Source organism: Taeniopygia guttata, chromosome 23 (assembly GCF_048771995.1).
Source record: "Taeniopygia guttata chromosome 23, bTaeGut7.mat, whole genome shotgun sequence".
In the NCBI taxonomy this organism is placed as follows: domain Eukaryota; kingdom Metazoa; phylum Chordata; class Aves; order Passeriformes; family Estrildidae; genus Taeniopygia; species Taeniopygia guttata.
In genome coordinates, this window is record NC_133048.1 from 2,184,175 (window position 1) to 2,201,507 (window position 17,333).

The 17,333-nt window shown below is 61.7% G+C and overlaps 2 protein-coding genes across 5 annotated transcripts; one reads left to right on the plus strand and one right to left on the minus strand.

Moving 5' to 3' along the window:
• The first annotated feature begins 725 nt into the window (after nucleotides 1–725).
• On the plus strand, nucleotides 726–8,994 carry TINAGL1 (tubulointerstitial nephritis antigen like 1). Its single transcript, XM_030290576.4, has 12 exons — nucleotides 726–802; nucleotides 1,483–1,814; nucleotides 2,433–2,496; nucleotides 3,921–4,013; nucleotides 4,133–4,247; nucleotides 5,504–5,627; nucleotides 5,709–5,859; nucleotides 6,680–6,863; nucleotides 7,142–7,187; nucleotides 7,586–7,709; nucleotides 8,090–8,135; nucleotides 8,257–8,994. Exons 2-12 carry the CDS (start codon nucleotides 1,493–1,495, stop codon nucleotides 8,395–8,397), a joined length of 1,410 nt encoding a protein of 469 aa, XP_030146436.4. The 5' UTR covers nucleotides 726–802; nucleotides 1,483–1,492; the 3' UTR covers nucleotides 8,398–8,994.
• Nucleotides 8,995–11,675: 2,681 nt separating this feature from the next.
• PEF1 (penta-EF-hand domain containing 1) lies at nucleotides 11,676–16,519 on the minus strand. Of its 4 annotated transcripts, none has more exons than XR_012051819.1 (6): nucleotides 16,398–16,516; nucleotides 15,413–15,560; nucleotides 14,732–14,887; nucleotides 14,146–14,289; nucleotides 12,844–13,335; nucleotides 11,676–11,982 (listed from the first exon to the last, which is right to left on the minus strand). XR_012051819.1 is itself a non-coding variant. In XM_012576043.5 (5 exons), the coding sequence occupies exons 1-5, from the start codon at nucleotides 16,413–16,415 to the stop codon at nucleotides 13,100–13,102; spliced, it is 702 nt and encodes a 233-aa protein (XP_012431497.5). In that variant the 5' UTR covers nucleotides 16,416–16,516; the 3' UTR covers nucleotides 11,676–13,099. The 4 variants fall into 4 exon arrangements, 2 of the variants coding, with proteins under 2 accessions (XP_012431497.5, XP_072774071.1); XR_012051818.1 differs by having other exon boundaries at nucleotides 12,539–13,335; XM_012576043.5 differs by having other exon boundaries at nucleotides 11,676–13,335.
• Nucleotides 16,520–17,333: the final 814 nt, after the last annotated feature.

A 17,333-nucleotide genomic window follows, 5' to 3' on the forward strand; every position in this document is an offset into this window, starting at 1 on the left:
GACCCTTCTGGGGCCACCCAGAGCACCCCGGGGAGCAGCCAGCCCCCGTGCCCGGCGGCATTTGCTGCTCCCCTCTTCCACTCACTTCCCCGGCACGATCGCGGCGTGCCCGCCGTGGGCTCGGCCAGCAGCCCGTGGCTCGTAGCCCGTGGGCCGCGGTCGCCCGGGGAAGCCCCCGGTGCTCCCGTCCTGGCTGCCGTGAGGCATCCTCGAGGAATCCTCTGGCACGGCGGGAGATGCTCCCGGCTGCGGTCCCCGGTTTGTACCGGCAGGTGCTGGTGCCGCGGGGACACCGGAGGGGACAGCGGAGCCTGGGAGGTGGCCAAGACCCCCCCTGTTTGTGTCCCCGAGCGCTGGCAGCGGGGACATGGGGCTGGATCCAAGTGACACCAGCTGGGGTGGGCTGGGGTGTCCCTGTCTCAGCTGTACCCCTGGAAGGGTGGGAAATGCAGCCCCCTCCCCTCATTTCCACACACCTGGGGAATGGGGAAACCCCCCAGAACATCTCCCCCCGCACGGAGCAGGGGGTGCTGCCCCATAACCCCGCCCCAAATTTGGGGAGGGCATTGCCGTGGGGGCACCGGGAGGGGATCAGGAACCGGGGACACCCCGGCCCCGCGGGGATAGAGGAGGCCACAAGTTCGGGGCTCCGCTGTACCACCCCAGGCCCGACCCCCGCCCCGCTGCGCTCCGCCCCGGGCCGGTCGCGGCTGCCCCGGCGCCTCCCCGCGCCCCCCCGGCCGGGGCGCGGCTATAAGGAGCGGCGGGGCCGGCGGCGGGCGCGGAGCGGCGGGCGCGGCAGGTACGGGACGGGCTCGGGGGAACGGGGTGGGGCTGGGGGGGTGCCAGGCAGGAGGAGAGACGGGGGTCCTGCCCCATGAGGGATCCCAGACCCCGCACTCCTCTCCCGGGGTCTCTGTGCGGCGGGCGCGGTTGGTACAACCGGGAACGGGGAGAGGGGTCCCACCCCGTGGGATCCCCGTGGGCACCGCGTGGGTTCCCGGGTCACCCTCCCCGCTTTACCGGGGTCCCGGCTGCCCCCACGCCGCAGGAGGGGTGGGCACGGCCGGGGGAGGGACCAGGCAGGAGGGGGTCCCCCCGGATTGTCCCCACCGGCCTCTTTTGGGGTCCCCATCACCCCCCTGGGCCCCGCGGGCTGAGACCTGGCAGCTCACGGCTCTGCCGCGGTGGGGGCTGGGGGTGGCGTTGGCAACGGGCTCCGGGCAGCCCCCACGAGTGTCCCGGGGAGCCCCTTCCCGTGGGGGTTTGATTTTGGAGCCGCTGCTGAAGGGGTTGGGCGGGCACGGGGCCACTCGGATGTGCGGAGCTGGGGGGGGGGGAAGGCTGTTTTGGAGCTTGAGCTGCGCGGTCACAAGGGGAATTACAAAACCGGAATGTTTTGAGGAGCCTGGGGAGGGCAGGGTGGGAGCAGCGCCCACCCCGCGGTGGGGCTGGCGCGGCCTCACTGGGCTCCCTCCGCAGGTGCGGGGACATGAGCGGGGACATGCGGGCCCTGCTGTGCCTCTGGCTGGTGGCCCAGGTGGCCCTGGTGGCCCAGGTGGCCCTGTCCTCCCGGCTCCGCACCCGCCGGGAGCTGGGCCCGGGGCTGTACCAGCACGGGGTGTACGACGCCGGCGGCTCCTACTGCCAGCGCGGGGACGTGTGCTGCCGCGGCCGCGACGACGCCTGCACCGTGCCCTACCACGACACCCTCTGCTACTGCGACCTCTTCTGCAACCGCACCGTCTCCGACTGCTGCCCCGACTTCTGGGAATACTGCCTGGGCATCCCGGCGCCCTTCCCCAAAGCCCCAGGTGAGGCTCGCCCCTCGCTGGGGGCCAGCCCGGGGTGCTGCTGCTGCTCCTCGGGGTGATGGTGCTGCACCCCACCGCTGCGGACCCCGCAAAGCTGTGGGAAGTCCTGCAGAATGTCCTGGATGGGGATGGACTCGCTGAAAAAGAGGTGTGGGAGCAGCCAGTGAGCCCAAAACCCCTCCCAGGGGAAACGGCTGCTCCAGCAGCGCCTGCGGGCGGAGCGGGGACGTGAGGGGACATGCGGGGACTCCATCCCGGCTGGCCCGGTCACGTCCGGGGCAGGCAGAGATGCTGGCCCCGCTTTAACCCGGGGGCGAGCGGGGGGCACGGGCAGCACAAGGCGCTCTCAGAAGTGCCGGCGGAGCAGCGCCAGCTCCCGGGCACAACCGGCCCCTTTATCCCCGTCCCGCCGGGCTGAGCCCTTTAACCCTCCCGGTGCCGGGCCAGCCCCGCTCTCACCCTGCACCCGCTGACCCCCAGCAGAACTTTAGGGGTGCGGGCTGGATTTAAGAACGGCGTTGATTTTCCCTTCGCTTTGCACCCCCGGGAATTTGGGGGGCTGGTGGGACCCCCTGGCACAGCCAAGGGCTCAACAGGGGCTCTCCGGTTGCCGTGCAGGCTGTGCCCGTGCCGGACGCGATTATCCCCCCGGAGCCACGTACCGGGAGAACTGCAACCTGTGGTGAGTGAATGCCACGCGTGTCACCAGCGTGTCACCAGAGGAAGGTGTCCTCAGAGCGAGGCCCGAGCTGGGTGGTGGGAGCTGCTCACAAAAATGCCTTTGCTCCAAAAAATTCAGAGCCAAGAGCCTTGAGCTGCCTGCCACGCGTGCCCCGCGCTGCCCACGGGGGTTTTGGCCACTCTGGTGCCAACCCAGCTTGCCCAAACCTGACAGCTTGGGCAGCCACGGGCAGCGGTCAGAGTGCGGCTGTGCCCGCTGGGAGCTGCCGGAGCTGCCGCTGGGTAAAACTGGGAATTCTGGCATTCCTGGTATGCGGAGGTGGGGAAAAGGGGAACCCGCCGGAGACGAGGATTGAACCCGGAGGGGCGATGCGGCAGATAAGCGGGGATCAAAAGCAGCGTCTGGGCCGTGTGCGAGGGCAGGGCACGTGTGGGAACATGTGTGTGCGGGTGAAAAGGCAGCCCGAGCCTCCCCACAGCTCCGGGAGCTTCCCCGGGATGGTGGCGAGGAGCACTCGGGGATGGCGGTGTCCCCGTCCCCCGGGGAATGGCAGTGTCCCCAAGCCGCGCAGGTGGATGTGGTGTCTCTGCTGCTGGGGAAGGAGCAAATCTTCCCCTCCAAACCCTCCTCCCCCACTCTGGGTGTCTGGAGAACAGGAATTTCTGAGCGTCTCACCCCCGCCCCTGTCCCTCTGGGGTCCCGCTGGGGTGGGGTGGGTGGCAGGGGACAAAACCCACACAGTGTGGGCACCCAGCTGGTGGCACCCTGAGGTGCTGCCAAGTCCTCAGGTGTCATCCAGAGCGCTCGGGGATGGCTGGGGGAGCGCTGCAATCCAGGTGCTGCCGGCGGGATTGGGATTGGGATTGGGATTGGGGGGGTCTGGAGGGCCGCGGCTCAGCTCAGCTCCATAAAAGGGAAATGTGCCGGGATCTGGGCAGGAGGGAACATGCCAAGCATTGCTCAGAGCACGGGGGGGGCACAGCCCGGGGCTCCCCAGGGGACCCGCCACACCCCCAGACCCCCCCCCACCGGCCCGGCTGTCCCCATGGAGTGTCCCGGTCACTGTGGGTGACCCATGGGGACCCCCGGCCCGACCCCCGGGCTGCTGTCCGAGCCCCTCGCTGATGTTTGGAGCCCTGGCAGATTTTCAGCTGATTTGCTGTCCCGTGGCCTGTCTGCCCTCGGGGCTCCTGCGAGGGCTGGGACAGGGGGGGGAACAGTCCCAGGGTCACCCAGAGGCCACCCAGTGCCACCCAAAGGCCGCTCAGGGTCACCCAGAGGGTGATGTGCCAAGCCCTGGTGACCCGTGACAAAAGCAGCCCGGAGCCCCTCGCTGGCTGCCCAACTTGGAAGGGTCAGCGCCCACTCAGGGTCCCTCCGGTCACCTTGGGGACATCATTTCTCGCGGGCTGTCCCCTCCGCAGCACCTGCGGCCCCGGCGGGCAGTGGCAGTGCGAGGACCGCGCCTGCCTGATGGACGGGGAGCTGATCGATGCCATCAACCGCGGCAATTACGGGTAAGGAGCGGGCACAGGGTGGCACAGGGTGGCACAGGGTGGCACAGGGTGGCACAGGGTGGCACAGGGATGCTTCACTCCCCGCTGCTTTTTGGGGTAACCCCTTTTTCCCCACGCAGCTGGAGAGCCGCGAACTACAGCCAGTTCTGGGGGATGACCCTGGAGGACGGGATCCGGCACCGTTTGGGCACCTTCCGCCCCTCTCCCACCGTCATGAACATGAACGAGCTGCATGTGAGTCCCCCCCGCCACCCGGGGGGAAACTGAGGCACGCCGGGGGTTATCCCTGCCCATCGCAGCATGGAAGGGGTTCCCAGGGGAGGGGGAGGAGGCAGGGCAGCCCTGCTGTTTGGAGACAGCGGCTCAGCAAATTCCCCCGGACAATCCCCGCGCTGCCAGTGTTGTTTTTTCCCCCCTCTCCTCCGGGTCGCTTTCCCATCGGAACTCTGGCCCCGCTGCTGCTGACTCAGCACTCTGTCTCTTTGCCTCTGCCCGCACCCAAAGGCGGGGTGAGCACCCCTGGGGGTCCCTGGGGTGCTGGCAGAGCTCGGGGTGCTCCCAGCCCTGCGCTCCGGAGCCCGAGGTTCCATTTTAGGGGCGCTTCCAGCGCCGGGAGGTTGTGGCCGTGCCCCCCCAGGAAAGCCGGGGACAGAAAGGCTGAGCCGGGGCCACCGCGAGGGGCTGTGGCACCCAGGGCTGTCCCCTTGCTGGGACACTCGGGGCTGCTGTGGGACCGCCGAGCACAAATTTCGGGGAAATTGAGGGGTGCGGCTTTTCTGGGATAAAGGGGAACCCAAATCTTTGTCGCTCATGGTGGTGCCCATGTCCTGAGGGGCTTCGCTGTGAAGCTGGGGACACAAAACCTGGGTGGGGACAGTGCTGAGAGGATGGCTGGGGTGGCAGGAGAAGGATTTGAGGGTCCCATAGTGGGGCTGGGGACACAAAACTTGGTTGGGGACACTGCTCAGAGGATGGCTGGGGTGGCAGGGGGAGGATTTGGGGTCCCATAGTGGGGCTGGGGACCATCTCAGGGTGGCTGGGGTGACAGGAGGGGGACAGGGGGTCCTACCATGGGGCTGGGGACACAAAACCTGTGTGGGGACCGTCTCAGAGGAGGACATGGAGTCCCACCACGGGGCTGGGGACACAAAACCTGGCTGGGGACCATCTCAGAGGAGGACATGGGGTCCCACCATGGGGCTGGGGACACAAAACCTGTGTGGGGACCGTCTCAGAGGAGGACATGGGGTCCCACCACAGGGTTGGGGACACAAAACCTGGCTGGGGACCGTCTCAGAGGAGGACATGGGGTCCCATCACAGGGCTGGGGACACAAAACCTGGGTGGGGACATCTCAGAGGAGGACATGGGGTCCCACTATGGGGCTGGGGACACAAAACCTGGCTGGGGACCGTCTCAGAGGAGGACATGGGGTGGCAGGAGGAGCTGGGGGGGTCCCGGCGGGCTGAGCCCCCCACCCTGCCCTGCAGATGAACATGGACTCCAACGAGGCGCTGCCGCGGCACTTCGACGCCGCCGCCAAGTGGCCCGGGATGATCCACGAGCCCCTGGACCAGGGCAACTGCGCCGGCTCCTGGGCCTTCTCCACGGCCGGTGAGGGGTGTGGGGCGGGCACGGCGGGCACGGGGGCACGGTGACGGAACCGCCACCCCCTGACCCCCCGCTCGCCCCCAGCCGTGGCCTCGGACCGCATCTCCATCCACTCCATGGGGCACATGAGCCCCGCGCTGTCCCCCCAGAACCTCCTGGCCTGCGACACCCGCAACCAGCGCGGCTGCAGCGGCGGCCGCCTGGACGGGGCCTGGTGGTACCTGCGCAGGAGGGGGTGAGCGGGGAGGGGCCGTGGGGGGATCTGTGGGGTGGGTGGGGTGGGATCCGTGGGATGGGATCCATGGGATGGGATGGGGTGAGCAGGGTGGAGTCCATAGGATGGGATGGGATCCATGGGATGGGATTCATGGGATGGAATGGGATCCATGGGATGGGAAGGGATCCATGGATTGCGATGGGAAGGGATCCATGGAATGGGATCCAAAATAGGGGATGGGATGGGATGGGATGGGATGGGATGGGATGGGATGGGATGGGATGGGATGGGATGGGATGGGATGGGATGGGATGGGATGGGATGGGATGGGATGGGATGGGATCCATGGGATGGGATGGGATCCATGGGATGGGATGGGGTGGGATGGGATGCAGGACAGCGGCTGCCCTGGGATAAAGGGGGTTTGGGGCTCTGGTCACCTGGGGAGAGCCCAGGAGATCCCTGTGCCTTGGACAAGTGGGGAACGAGGGTGCCGGGGCAGGATGGACAGAGGGGTTTCGGATTGGGGTGGACAGAGGGGTTTGGGATTGGGATGGACAGAGGGGTTTGGGACAGGGGTGGGCAGTGGGGTTTGGGGTCAGGATGGGAGAGGGGTTTGGGATCAGGGTGGGAGTGGGATCAGAGTGGAGATGAGAGTGGGGTTTGGGGTGAAGGTGGAAGTGTGGATTGGGATGGAGATGAGAGCGGGTTTCGGGCTGGGAATGGAAGAGGGATTTGGTGTGGGGATGGAGAGTGGGCTCGCTATGGGGGTGGGATTGGGATGGGGCTGGAAGTTTGCTTTGGGATGAGGACGGAGCCGGTCCTCCCCCTCCCACAGAGTGGTGACAGACGAGTGCTACCCGTTCACGAGCCAGCAGAGCCAGCCCGCGGCTCCGCCCTGCATGATGCACAGCCGCTCCACGGGCCGGGGCAAGCGACAGGCGACAGCGCGGTGCCCCAACCCCCAGACCCACTCCAACGAGATCTACCAGTCCACCCCCGCCTACCGCCTCTCCTCCAGCGTGAGCGCCGGGCCCGGGGGGAGCTGGAACCCTTTGGGAGCGGGAGGGGGCTTGGCTCGGGCTGCTTTACCTGGGAAAACCGAGCTCGGGAATGCGGCTGGGAAAACCCCGCTCCCCGCGGGCTCCTCCGCCCGGCACCCCCACCGCAGCCGCCCGTGGGTGCTGCAGCAGCTCTGCTGCATCCCTGCGGGTGGCGAGGGCAGTGCCAGGGGTCCCGGCCCCTCTGCCACCCGCTGCCACCCGCTGCCACCCGCTGCCACCCTGTTCTGTGCTTGCAGGAGAAGGAGATCATGAAGGAGCTGCTGGAGAACGGCCCCGTGCAAGGTACGGAGCTGGCGGGGGCGTCCTTTTCTGCGCCCCAAAAGATTGGGGGAAGAAGGCGGGGGTGGAAAATCGCTCTGTCCGGGCTGGGGGAGCTGTGGTGGCAGCCAGAACCACGCTCAGCCGCTCGCCCTGCGTGCCCGGGCAGCGCTGCCCCGGTGCCCGTCACGCTGCCCGCCCCAGCGGGCACCGGGTTGCTCATTAACTCCTGAGATTTAATCACCGTCTTGGCAGCTGCTGCGTTTGTTGCACTTTTTTTTTTTTTCCCTTCTGAAACCTCCTCGGAGCGTTGTGGCATCGCCCCGGGGAGGATCCGGCTGCCGCCTTGGCCCCCGCGCCCCTCCGTGTCCCTTCCCTGGGGACAGCGGCGGTGTCCCCAAACCCTGTCACCCTCCCCGCAGCCATCCTGGAGGTGCACGAGGATTTCTTCATGTACAAGAGCGGGATCTACCGGCACACGCCCGTGGCCGAGGGGAAGGGGCCGAAGCACCAGAGACACGGGACCCACTCGGTGAAAATCACCGGGTGAGCGTGGGGATGGCCTGGGGGGGGGGTCCGGCTGGCAGAAATGTCCCCTTTGGGATGGTGGCACAAGTGGCACGAGTGGGGCGCTCAGCACGCTGGAAGGAGGGTGGCAGCCGCCGGGTTGGAGGTGCAGACCCCATTTTGGGGGTGTGGGGGAGGGGGTTCTGCCCTGTGCCGCTGTTTCCTTCCTCCAGCCGCGGCTAAAAATTCCTGCCCCTATTCCGGGAGCGGATGTCCCAACCTCGGCCTGGCCCTGGGGAGGTGCCGGGGGCAGGAAACGAGCAGGGGCAGCCCCCCCATCCCACCACGGTGCTGGGTGGGGGGATCCCACAGTCTGGGGGTGCTCGGGGACCCCCCCTCACCGTCCTGTCCCGCTGCAGGTGGGGAGAGGAGCAGCTGCCTGACGGCCAGACCCAAAAATACTGGGTGAGTTTAGGGGGGGCTCAGCCATGAGGTGCTGCCGCTTCCCCTCGTCCATGTGGGGTCCGGCTTGACTTTTTTTTGGGGGGGGTCACCGCGCTGAGGGTGTCCCCTGTCCCCTCTGCAGACGGCGGCCAACTCGTGGGGCACGGCGTGGGGCGAGGGCGGCCACTTTCGCATCGCCCGCGGCATCAACGAGTGCGAGGTGGAGACTTTCGTGGTGGGGGTCTGGGGCCGCGTCAGCATGGAGGACATGCCCCACAAGTGAGCCCCCCACCCCACCCGCGATGTCCCTGTCCCCCGGCCGGGGGGCTGCGTGTCCCCGCTGTGCTGACACAGCGGCTGGGGGGCACTGGGGCGTGCGAGGGGGGTGCTGCTCCCGTCTCCCGTGGGATTTAGCCGCTAATCCCCCCGCCCCGGGCTCGGCTCTTCAAAGGCAGCTGCACCCCCCCACCCCACCCCAAATCCCGGCTGGGGGTGTGGGATCCCCCCTCCCCCCCTTTTCCCAATGGGAAGGGACCCCCACATTCCTGCCCCTCCCAGCAGGGCAGCGCTGGAGTTGGGGTGTGAAATAACCCAATTGGGGGGGGTCCCCTGAGCCCCCAGGGCTGGGTGTCGCCAGGATGGGGTCCCCCCCCCAGCCCGTCCCTATGGTGCTATGGCCCTGCCACCCCCCTGGGGACAGCAGGGACAAGGGGGGGCTCAGCCCCGTGGTGTCCCCATCCTGGTGGGGCCACACGTGGGGTCCAGCACAGCCCGGGACCTCCCCCCTCCCCCTCCCAACCCAAGGGCTGGACTTTTAAGACATTTTTTTGTATTTATTTTGCTTTTTATTGTTTGTAAATAAAGTTCTGGAAGCCTCAGAGCGCAGAGGGTGGACTCAGTGCTCCGAGGGGGACGCGTGGCCCCTGTCACCCCCGGCTGGGGTGGCCTCGGGAAGGGCTGGGGGGGTGAGATAAGGCCCCGCTCATTGTTCACCTTCCGGCCCCGCCGCTCCGGCCAGCGCGGCCAGCGCGGGACACGCGCGGCCACCAGGGCCACCAGGGCCACCAGGGCCACCAGGGCCACCAGGGCCACCAGGGCCAGCAGGGCCAGCAGGGCCAGGGGGTCACCACGGCCAGAAGTGCCACCATGGGCAGCTGTGTCACCACATCCAGCTGTGTCACACGGCCAGAAGTGCCACCATGGGCAGCTGTGTCACTATGGCCAACTGTGCCACCACGGGCAGCTGTGCCACCATGGGCAGTAGTGCCACCACGGCCAGAAGTGCCACCATGGGCAGTAGTGCCACCACGGGTGGCAGTGCCACCACAGCCAGGGGGTCACCACGGGCGGCAGTGCCACCACGGCCAGCAGTGCCACCGCACCCAGCTGTGCCACCACAGCCAGCTGTGCCACCACGGCCAGGGGGTTCACCACGGGCAGCTGTGCCACCACAGCCGGATTTTCCCACCAAATTCACCGTGCGCAGCTGGGTGTGCCACCACGGCCAAACGTGCCACCGCAAGTGCCACCACAGTGAGATGTGCCACCACGTCCACGCGTGTCCCCACGACCCCCGTGTCCCCGCAGCCGCCCCGCGCCATCCCCGGCGTGGCGCTGGGGCTGTTGTCGCCTTTTGCAGGGGTCGGCACTGCTGGCGGTCCCTGTCCCTCTCCGTGTCCCCCCCCTCGGGTCCCCCCCGGGTCCCCCCCAAAGGGGACACTGACGGCGTGGAGGGCGGCGCCACCCGGTGGTGGCTGCCTGCAACTGCAGGGGGGGCGTGTGTATAGATTTATATATTTTAAAAATATGTATAAATATCTGTATTATGTAAAGATTGAGATATAGATGTGCATAGATATGTCTGCGTGTATATATATTTATATATACAGACATATATAAATACATGTCTGTATATATATATATAAAATATATATATTATACATGTGTATATATGCATATATATTTATGTTTATATATACAGATGCCTGTTTGTGTTCAGCCCTGAACACCCCCCTTATATATTTTTAATATATATATGTATATATATATACATCTCTCTGTGTATATATATACCTTTATATTTATATATATATATATGCAAAAAACACCCTGCATATATTTTTATATGTGAATATATGTACATGTAACCACAGCCGTTTATATTATATAATATATAATATAAATATATAATGGAAATATATTATATGTTATATAATATATATAATGTAATATATATTGTATAATACATAATGTGTAATGTATATATAATATTAATATATATAATATTATATAGATCATATATAATAATATATAATATATATTATACTATATATTATATAGTATACACAATATAGTGTATAGTATACACAATAAATAAAATGTATCTTATATAAGATATAAAATATATATTATATATAATCTATACTATATGTATCTTATATATATCACATGCATGTGTCTAGGTATTTACATATTCACATGTGTGCATATATAAACACATGCCTTTATATATTTTATATATATTTATATATATTTATATATACGTATATATATATACGTGCAGTTTTTTATATATTTACGTGTATCTATCTATATGTACATGTATGTATATATATATTTTAAAATGCCTGTATATATATTTATACTTGAAAATATGCATGTATACACACCTATATATATGTATGTATATGTACACCAGTGTATATATATAATATGTATTATATATTATATAAAAATAAAATTATGTATTTTATATATTTTTATATATTTACATATATACACACATACAAGTATATATATATACCTGTATGTTGTATATATATAAATATAAAAAAATATATATTATGCAGGTATGTTTTATATATATATAATATGTATGTATTTTAAAATATATTTATATGTATTTTATATATACTTATATATGTATTTTATATTTTTATATATTTTTAATATATAAAAAATATATAAAATACACACATCTATGTATAAAACATATAAAACTATACGTAGTTAAAAAAATATAAAATAATCATAAATATAAAAATATACATAGATATATAGATATATGTATGTTTTATACATATATATATATGCATAATATATATAAAATATATAAATATCTATAAAATCGGTATTTATCGATGTATTTACAGCCCCCTAAGCCCTCAGCCTCCAGCCCAAGCAGGGCTGAGCTGTGACTCAGCAGCAATATTGGAATTATTCGGTGGAAAATATCCTCGGAATGCTCGAACAGCCCGTCCCGCCCGGGCTGGGCTCTCCCTTCTCATCCCAGACCTTTTCACCTTTTATTCCCTCAAAATTCCTCCAAATCTCTTGGAGATTCCTCCGGGGAAATTCCAGCTTCGTCCCCCGGGAAGAAAACTCCGGCATGGGGGAGAAAACTCCGGCACGGGGGAGAAAACTCCGGCACGGGTCGAATTTTTCTGCGCGTCAGGAGCCCCTCCCCAGCCCTTTATTTCTTATATTTGGACATGAAATTCCCAAGAATTGATTTTTGGGATTGGGGTCCAGCCCTGGAGCCCCCACAGAGACCACGGAGCAGCCGGAGCACAACACGTTTTATTCCCAAGCTGGAAAAACCGAGCTCTGAACTCGCCTGGATTTGGCTTTGGGATTGGCAACAACGAGGGGATGATCCTACAGGGCTGCAGCAGCACATCCCATTCCAGCAGCCCCCCCAAAAAATAGGAATGAGACCCCCAGAAAAGAATTCCCAGGGTGGAATGCGCTCCCGGGGCACTCAGGGAGGGAAGGGCTGAATTTTATCCTCATTTTTCCCCTTTCCTGCTGCTTCCCAACCCAAGGTTCAGCTTTTCCTCCCCGAAACGGGGATGCTCTGCTGCAGGACCTCGGGATGAAGCTGGAATTTGGGGCTGACACGGGATTTGAGCTGGTTTGGCCATCCCAGTTTGGCATGGGATTCCCACAGAACGAGCACAAAAAATTCCAAGCCAGAAAAAAAACCCCCAGCGGGATTTGGGGTCGGATGAAGGAGGCGGAAATTATGGCTGGAGCTCCTGGAGAGCTGCAGAATTCCCAGATTTCGGAGCAGGGAATGTCAGAGCATGCGGGTGACCACCAGATGCTCTGCTGCAGGATCTCGGGATGAAGCTGGAATTTGGGGCTGGCACGGGATCTGGGCTGGTTTGGCCATCCCAGTTTGGCGTGGGATTCATCCCAATTCCCACAGAAAAATCCAAGCCAGGAAAAAAACCCCAGCGGGATTTGGGGTCGGATCAAGGCGGAAATTTGGCCCCGAGTGGGGGGAACTCCTAGAAGGGCTCAGCCACATCCAAGGGGAAGGTGAGGATGGCTGGAGCTCCTGGAGAGCTGCAGAATTCCCAGATTTTGGAGCAGGGAATGTCAGAGCATGCGGGTGACCACCAGATGCTCTGCTGCAGGACCTCGGGATGAAGCTGGAATTTGGGGCTGGCACGGGATCTGAGCTGGTTTGGCCATCCCAGGTTGGCATGGGATTCATCCCAATTCCCACAAAAAAATCCAAGCCAGGAAAAAACCCCCAGCGGGATTTGGGGTCGGATCAAGGCGGAAATTTGGCCCCGAGTTGGGGGAACTCCTAGAAGGGCTCAGCCCCATCCAAGGGGAAGGTGAGGATGGCTGGAGCTCCTGGAGAGCTGCAGAATTCCCAGATTTCGGAGCAGGGAATGTCAGAGCATGCGGGTGACCACCAGATGCTCTGCTGCAGGACCTCGGGATGAAGCCGGAATTTGGGGCTGGCACGGGATTTGAGCTGGTTTGGCCATCCCAGTTTGGCGTGGGATTCATCCCAATTCCCACAGAAAAATCCAAGCCAGGAAAAAACCCCAGTGGGATTTGGGGTCGGATCAAGGCGGAAATTTGGCCCCGAGTGGGGGGAACTCCTAGAAGGGCTCAGCCACATCCAAGGGGAAGGTGAGGATGGCTGGAACTCCTGGAGAGCTGCAGAATTCCCAGATTTTGGAATGTCAGAGCATGCGGGTGACCACCATGGTGAGGAACTCCTCGTAGCTGAGGCGGGCGTTCCCCGCCATGGCCGCGTCCTTCTCGCGGAAGGCGTCGGTGAGGCTCTGCAGCTGCATGCAGATGTGGATGAACCGGTCCAGTTGGATACTGGGATGGGCACTGGGAGAACGTTGGGAGTAGCGGGCCAGCAGCAGCTGGCTGAACTGGGGGCTCAGGTTGTAGCCCATCTGGGAGAAAGCTGGGAGCAAGGAAAATTCGGATTAAACCTTCCCAAAGGGACGAGGAGTGGCCGTGATAATGACTGCAAGACATTAATATTCCCATTTAAGAGTTCAAATGGTATCGCCAGACAGTCTAAAGAGGATGGAAAATGATAATTAGATTTTTCCACATTCTTGGCCCTTAGGAGGTACCAGCCCAGTTATATAATCCTGTTTTTTTGGGGTTTTTTTGTTAAACTTGTTTGAGAGCACTTGAGTTGAGCTGACTTTCTTTCCCCACTGGACACACTCCCTCCCCCATGTCCCACACATCCCCACCCACCTCCCACTCCCACCACGCTTCCCACTCAGGGTGTGCACGGGCAGAGCTCTCCAGAGGAATCAAACCACAAAATCCAGGCATTTTTCCCTTTTCCATACACCTGCAGGGCTCTCCAGACCACAAATCCCAGGCATTTTTCCCTTTTCCACACACCTGCAGGGCTCTCCAGAGGAATCAAACCACAAAATCCAGGCATTTTTTCCCCTTTTCCACACACCCAAGAGCTCCTCCCAAAAACCAAGCTCCAGCCACTCATCGCTGAGTGGGAATTCTGCCCTTCCTGAAGGAACTCTGTGCCCCAATCCTGCTGCAGCTCATCACCTCCTGTCCCCTGGGGAAGCTCCGTGGTTTATCCCGTGGATAATTCCCAATTCTTCGGAAGCGCCCCAGGAGCTCAGAGCCCCCCCGAGCGCGGCTGCAGGGACTGCAGCAGGAGGAATTCCAGTTTCCAGCTGGGAACAGAGGCTGTGGGGGGGTCAGGCTGGTGGCTGTGCCCCTCACCCACCTTGCTGGAGCTCGCTGAAGCTGATGGAGCCGGACTGATCCCGGTCGTACTGCTGGAAGAGGCTCCTCCAGCTCTGGATGAAGCGCAGAAGGGCGGAGAAGCCGTAGATGTCGATGCGCCCCGACCGCGTCTTGTCGAACATGTCTGGGCAGGGAGGAGCAGGAACAGGGCAGGGAGGAGTAGGAAAGCTGCAGAAACTTCCAGGGAGCTCAGGATCCACGCCATGGCTCCCTGGAATCCTGCTCTGATCCCAAAAATCCCCCTCGCCACAACTGCGATCAACCCCCAAGCTGGTAAGAAACGGCACCAAAAGAAACTGGGGCAAGCTCTGGGTCAGTCTCCACGTTTTTTGGGCTTCCCTTTTCTTTCCTCCCTGTTTTTCTGGGATTTGGGGCTTGTGCAGAGCTGGGATTTCCTATCTGGGCCCTTCACTCATGTCCTGCTCCGCTGGGAGCCGCTTGGTTTGCCCGGCTCTGCCTCCAGCCGGGAGCGCTGCCCAGGGAAAAAGGGGAATTCTGCCAGGATGGGCTTCACCCCAAACCCAACCCAACCAGCTGAGGAGAGGGGCAGGAGACCCCAGACTCACTGATCATGAGCAGACAGGTCTCATCGTTGAACGAGGACCAGTTGTTGTTGACCAGAGCCTGCTTCAGCTCCTTGACGGAGATGAACCCGCTGTGGTCCGTGTCCACCGTCTGGAACCAGGAGAAGGCCTCGGGATCCACCCCCGGGGGGGCATTCCCTGCGTGGGGAGAGGCCATCGCCGCTGTCACCTTCCCCTCGGCCGGGCCACGGGCTGGGCTGGCCCCGGGGGTGGCTCCCAGGGCTGGGCAGAGCTTCTCCTCCCACGGGTTTTACAGGGAGAAATCCCGGGAGGAATCCCGGGAGAAATCCCGGGAGAACGGGGCAGGAAGGGCTGGGATGGCACGGAGCGACCGGAGCCGGGAGTGGGCTGGGAAGCAGAGCCCGGGATGGGCAGGGAGCCCCCCAAACCCGGGAGATGGATGTGGGGTGAAAGTTTTAGGGCTGCTTGGCACTTCCTCCTCCTCTTTCTCTTTTTCCTCCTCCTCTTTCCTCCTTTCCCTCCTCCTCTTCCTCCTCCTCCTCCTCCTCCACGATTTCAAAACAATAAACCGGGACATGGAATTTCATTCTCGTGGTCCCTTCGGCCCCCACCCGAGCACCGGACTGGGCACCCCAAAGCCCCCCGACCCCATCGCTCCCCACCTCTGTCCCGGGACCGCCGCGGGGAGAGCCCCGGACTCACCTCCCGGGGCCGGCCCGCCGTAGGGACCGGGCGGGGGTTGCCCGTAGGGTCCCGGGGGTGGCCCGTAGGGTCCCGGGGGTGGCTCCCCGCCGTAGGGACCCCCGGGGTAGGGGCCGACCGGGGGGGCCTGTCCTGCGCCGGGGTAGCCCTGGGGAGGGGACAGAGCCGGTGTGAGACGGGCACCGGACACCGGGCACCGAGATGGGCACGGGGACAGACCCCTGGAACCCCTGAGCAACCCCCGGTCCCCACCCCCGATCAGCTCCCGGTACTATCCCCGCCCCGGTCAGCCCCGGTCCCGGTCCCGGTCCCGGTCACAGTCCCGGTCCCGGTCCCTGGTTCCCGGCGCCGCTCCAGGTTCCGGTCGCGCTCCCCGGTCCCACTCTCCGCTGTCTCTCCGGTCCCGCTCTCCGGTCCCCATTCCCCGCCCCTCGGTCCCGGTCGGGCTCCTTGCCGCCGCTCCTACTCCTCCGGTCCTACTCCCGGTCCCGGTCCCAGTTAGCCGCCACCGCTCCTGGTCCCGATCCCGATCCCGATCCCGATCCCGGTCCCGATCCCGATCCCGGTCCCGGTCCGGTCCCGGTCCAGGTCCCGGTCCCGGTCCCGGCTCCCTGCTACCACTCCCGGTACCGATCGCGATCCCGATCCCGGTCACGGTCCCGGTCCCAGCTCCCTGTCACCGCTCCTGGTCCCGATCCCGGTCCCGGTCCCCGTTCAGGTCCCTGTCCCGGTCCCGGTCCCCGTCCCGATCCCAGTCCCCGTCCCGATTCCGGTCCCGATCCCTGTCCCGGTCCCGATCCCGGTCCTGGTCCCTGTCCAGGTCCCGATCCCAGTCCCGGTCCCGGTCCCGGTCCCGATCCCGGCCCCTGTCCAGGTCCCGATCCCGGTCCCGGTCCCGATCCCGGTCCCGGTCCCTCTCCCGGTCCCGATCTCGATCCCTGTCCCTGTCCCGGTCCCTGTCCCGGTCCCGGTCCCGGTCCCGCACCTGCCCCGGGTACGCCATAGCGCGTCTTCCGCCCCGGCCACGCCCCGATGACGTCACAGAAACGCGCAGCACCCATTGGCTACTCTGCTCAGTGACCACGCCCCGCGGGAAGCGCGCGCCCGAGGGGCGCCTTAAAGCGGCAACGACGGCTGGGCCGGGTGGGGCCCACCGGGCGGGAATGGCGCCGGGAGCTGCCCGGGAGCGGGGCTGGAATTCCCCGGGAACAGCCGGGATCGGGGCTGGAATTCCCCGGGAACTCAGCCGGGATCGGGGCTGGAATTCCCCGGGAACAGCCGGGATCGGCCCGGGAGCGGGGCTGGAATTCCCCGGGAACAGCCGGGATCGGGGCTGGAATTCCCCGGGAACTCAGCCGGGATCGGCCCGGGAGTGCGGCCAGGATCAGCCGGGGAGCGAGGATGGCGGCCCCACCAAATGAGCGCTGGGATTCCCCTGGCAGCAGGAGCGAGATCCCGCCAGGAGCTGGGCTGGGATGGCGGTCTGAGATTCCCGGGAATTCCGGGCATGATCCAAGAGCAGGGCTGGGGGCAGCCTGGGAGGAGGGCGAGAATCGCCACAAGAGCACGGGAATTAGTCTGGGGTTCCTGCAGAGGCAAGGCTGGGATCCCACCCCATGGCAGATCTCCCGGGATCGGGGCTGGGATGTGCTGGGATGAGAGCGGGATCCGCGCAGGGGTGGCGCTGGGAAAACCCCAAATCACACAAATCACGGCTGGGATTGCCCCGAGACAGGGCCAGGATCCTGTGGGATCCTGTGGGATCAGGGCTGGGATCCCCCATCCATGCCAGGGTCACAGGGAGCTCAGGGTCACCGTGTCCCCAACCAGAGTGGCATCAGAACCGGCCCGAGCAGCATCCCTCGGTGCCAGGGTGGTGACACGGTGGTGACACGGTGGTGACACGGTGGTGACACGGTGG